The sequence below is a fragment of the Mustela nigripes genome, chromosome 6, assembly GCF_022355385.1.
Source record: "Mustela nigripes isolate SB6536 chromosome 6, MUSNIG.SB6536, whole genome shotgun sequence".
In the NCBI taxonomy this organism is placed as follows: Eukaryota; Metazoa; Chordata; class Mammalia; order Carnivora; family Mustelidae; genus Mustela; species Mustela nigripes.
Window position 1 is genome coordinate 142,400,713 of NC_081562.1, and position 3,256 is coordinate 142,403,968.

Below are 3,256 nucleotides of genomic sequence, written 5' to 3' on the forward strand. Positions count from 1 at the left end.
AATTCAGAAATCGCTTTCCTGATATTTCAAATTTTAAGCCAGTATCATGAACAGTCTATTAATAAGGAAAGATATTTTCCCTTATTTTATACTTGAACCATATGGCTATTTCAATATTTTTTTACTTAACCACAGTTTCTCTAAATTTCATTGTTCATGTTGAAGCATTTGACTAAAATATAGCAAAACTACTGTGCCTTTCAAGGGAGTCAAAATGTTTTCTGTGGATGGAAACGTGTCATGTGAATAAAGATGAAAGGACCTTTGTTGTACTCCTCTTCTGGGAATCTTTTTAGGGATATTACTAAAGTCAAGAATAGATCAGAAATGAAGAAAAGATGGGAATAAAAGAATAGCTTTCATGGAAAATTGAAATCATTCCTTTTAAAGTTCACAATTTCCACCCTGATGATAGATCCCCAGCCTTGCAGGATGGGTTCTTCCTAGATATAAAGGTGACAGCCACGAGAGGATTTTGATGCAACTGTGATTGATGTCAGCAGGGCCAGGCAGTGATACTTTATTACAAATTTAATGGACATTTATTAAACTGATTCAATGGGAGCAGCCCTGGCTAGATGAGAGATACAAAAGGAAGATGCAATCTATGAAGGTCTGGGGGACCAGTTAGGGATCGAAATTCCACTGATTTGAGTTGTTATACACTCATTCCATGCCAGGAACTCTTAACATCATCATTTTGTGTTTGCCTCTCACAAGCCCGGACTGGAACAGCATGATTCTCCCTCATGCAAGGTGAGAATATGTGGAGAGATTCGGTGACTTCCCCAGGGAAGCTCTTGTCACTCACCTAGACAGGAAATAGCTAGGGAATAACAGAGGCACAGCCTAAAGTTGGGACACATGTCTAAAATGCAGATTTATGCTTTCGTCCATGATACAGGAAGTCTATGCTTCATAGAGAAGACAAAACATGAACATTTCAGTTCTTTTTCAATAAGTGAAGTGGTTGTGGAAATATTTGCAAGGAGGAAACATCTTTTTAGTAGAGAAGAGTCCTTGGCTAGTTGACAGAACTTTTTCTTTCTTGGGTTAAATGTAGTCACTTCTATTATATCCTGAAGCATCTGGCTCTCCTGGTAAAGACATGTGAGCACTGCCACAGGCCTGGAATGTCTCAAGAGGGTAAGAATAGCCTACAATGAGAGATGACTCTTGCTGTCTTCTGGTCACTGCAGTTGTCAAGAATGCTTTGCCTCAAAGGCAAACAGCTCAGGGCGGTCTCAGCTCAGAGATAGAAAACTGACCTCCCATTCCTGAGCTCGAAGCTTTCCATTTATATCTGCAGCTCTCACCTTTAAGTCTTTTGTAGAGAAGATACATTTATTCCTGCAAAGATTTGCCACCTTCTTGGAGAATAATACAGCCTTCCGACGTCTCCAGCAGCCTTGGGTCTGCAACACTCGGGAAAGATGGAACGTCTGGATCTGCTGGGATTCCTTCTTATCACCGTAAACTGCAACATGACCATTGTGGGTGAGTGTAAGGAAACAGCTCCAAAGCTCTTGTATTTTTGTTTTCATCACTTTGCCTGGCCTGTTTGTTGCTGGAAGAAAGGGAGCTGTGTACTCAAGCTTTATGACTCCCCAGTCCCGCCACCATTTAAGGAAGTCTTGGATGTGTGTGTTCTCTCCTGGGGGCTTTCTCACTGATACTTGGGTGCTGAGCCCAAAGACTGAAGCAAGTGGAAGGAGTATCTTTGAGTAACTTTTCTCTGACTACCTGATCAGGAGAAGGAACAATGTAGTAAAAATTAATGAGAAATCAATGCCTTGATTACACTTCCTTTTTGTGCATCTTTTTCCTTGAACCTTAACTTGCAAGGATTAGTCATTTCTCTTGTGCAGTTTCAGCCAAATCCAAATTTTAGTTTATTTTTTAAAAAGAAAGTAATAAATATTTCTGAGTTTGAGGCAGATGTGTCAAATTTTTAGAGAAGTATGGATATCTTAGAAAAAAGACTTGAGAAGGGGCACCTGTGTGGCTCAGTCGGTTGAGCTCTGGTCACAATCCCTAGGGTTCTAGGATTGAGCTCCTGGGATCCTAGGATTGAGCTCCACATCAGGCTCCCTGCCCAATGGAGAGTCTGCTTCTCCTTCTGCCTTCCGCTCCCCCTGCTTGTGCTCTCTTACTATCTTGGTCTATCAAAATAATACAATAAAACATAAAAAAAAAACCCTTGAGAAAAGGATTACAATATGCCTATGATGTGGCTGAAATTTTTCTTACTCATCATTTTGTAGAATTTATTTATTTATTTATTAAAGATTTTATTTATTTATTTGACAGACAGAGATCATAAGTAGGCAGAGAGGCAGGCAGAGATAGAGAGGAAGGGAAGCAGGCTCCCTGCTGAGCAGAGAGCCGGATTCGGGGCTCGATTCCAGGACCCTAAGACCATGACCTGGGCCGAAGGCAGAGGCTTAACCCACTGAGCCACCCAGGCGCCCCTATTTTGTAGAATTTAAACAAAATCAACTTGGTCTTACAAATTTGAGTCAATGACTTGATCACATAATGCTATTCTTTGAGCTTAACTGCCTTTATTTATGATAGGGTTTTTTCTGCTGTCAGGTGATGTTTTCTGTATCGTGTCACAAAATATTTACAGATTATTTTAACTGAGCCTTGGCCATGTTCCAAAAGAGTTAACCTGTAACATGAAAATAGGACTTTGATGTTATTTTGACTTCCTAGGTTAATCTAATTTATTCATAAATTAGATAAATTAGATAAATTGAAGAAAGAGGAACATCATTATTTCATAATAACTGTAATAAAAGAAAATAAATTCTGAATCACTGAAAAATCTGAAAAGTTGAATGTCGTTAAGGAAATCTGATTTCAAGGACCATAAAGTAACAATTAAATGAAGATCTTCTGGACCAAAATAAAGATGACTGAACTATAATTAGTAGCTTGTATTTGCTACACACGGTTACACAAATGTGCTAACATTCTTTAGAAAGCTTATTATCTGCAGAGAGTAAGATCTTATTTACATCATTAATTTGCTTAGCTCAACTTTCTTTCTAGAACTTTCAGTCCAGGAAAGTCTGGACCAAAAGTCTGAACTAGTAGACTCAGATCAAACATCTTTGACTCTAATACTTTTTTAAAACCTGTCAGCCTCAAAGTATTTTACAAACAACTAGTTCCGCACAGTGTCTGACACATTGCACAGCCTCTGGAAATACTTGACAGATGAGTTAACTAGCCACCCCCCCACCCCCCC

At 39.1% G+C, this 3,256-nt stretch overlaps 1 protein-coding gene and 1 long non-coding RNA gene across 2 annotated transcripts in view; one reads left to right on the forward strand and one right to left on the reverse strand.

Moving 5' to 3' along the window:
* Positions 1-855: 855 nt before the first annotated feature.
* LOC132020211 (uncharacterized) overlaps positions 856-3,256 on the reverse strand; it is a 2,939-nt gene continuing 538 nt past the window's right edge. Inside the window, exon 2 of the long non-coding RNA XR_009404951.1 lies at positions 856-1,477. This is a non-coding gene — a long non-coding RNA (uncharacterized LOC132020211). The remainder of the gene's footprint in view (positions 1,478-3,256) is intronic.
* GJD4 (gap junction protein delta 4) overlaps positions 1,434-3,256 on the forward strand; it is a 4,990-nt gene continuing 3,167 nt past the window's right edge. The window contains exon 1 of the mRNA XM_059404427.1: positions 1,434-1,497. Within this exon, the coding sequence (XP_059260410.1) occupies positions 1,434-1,497 (64 nt within the window). The remainder of the gene's footprint in view (positions 1,498-3,256) is intronic.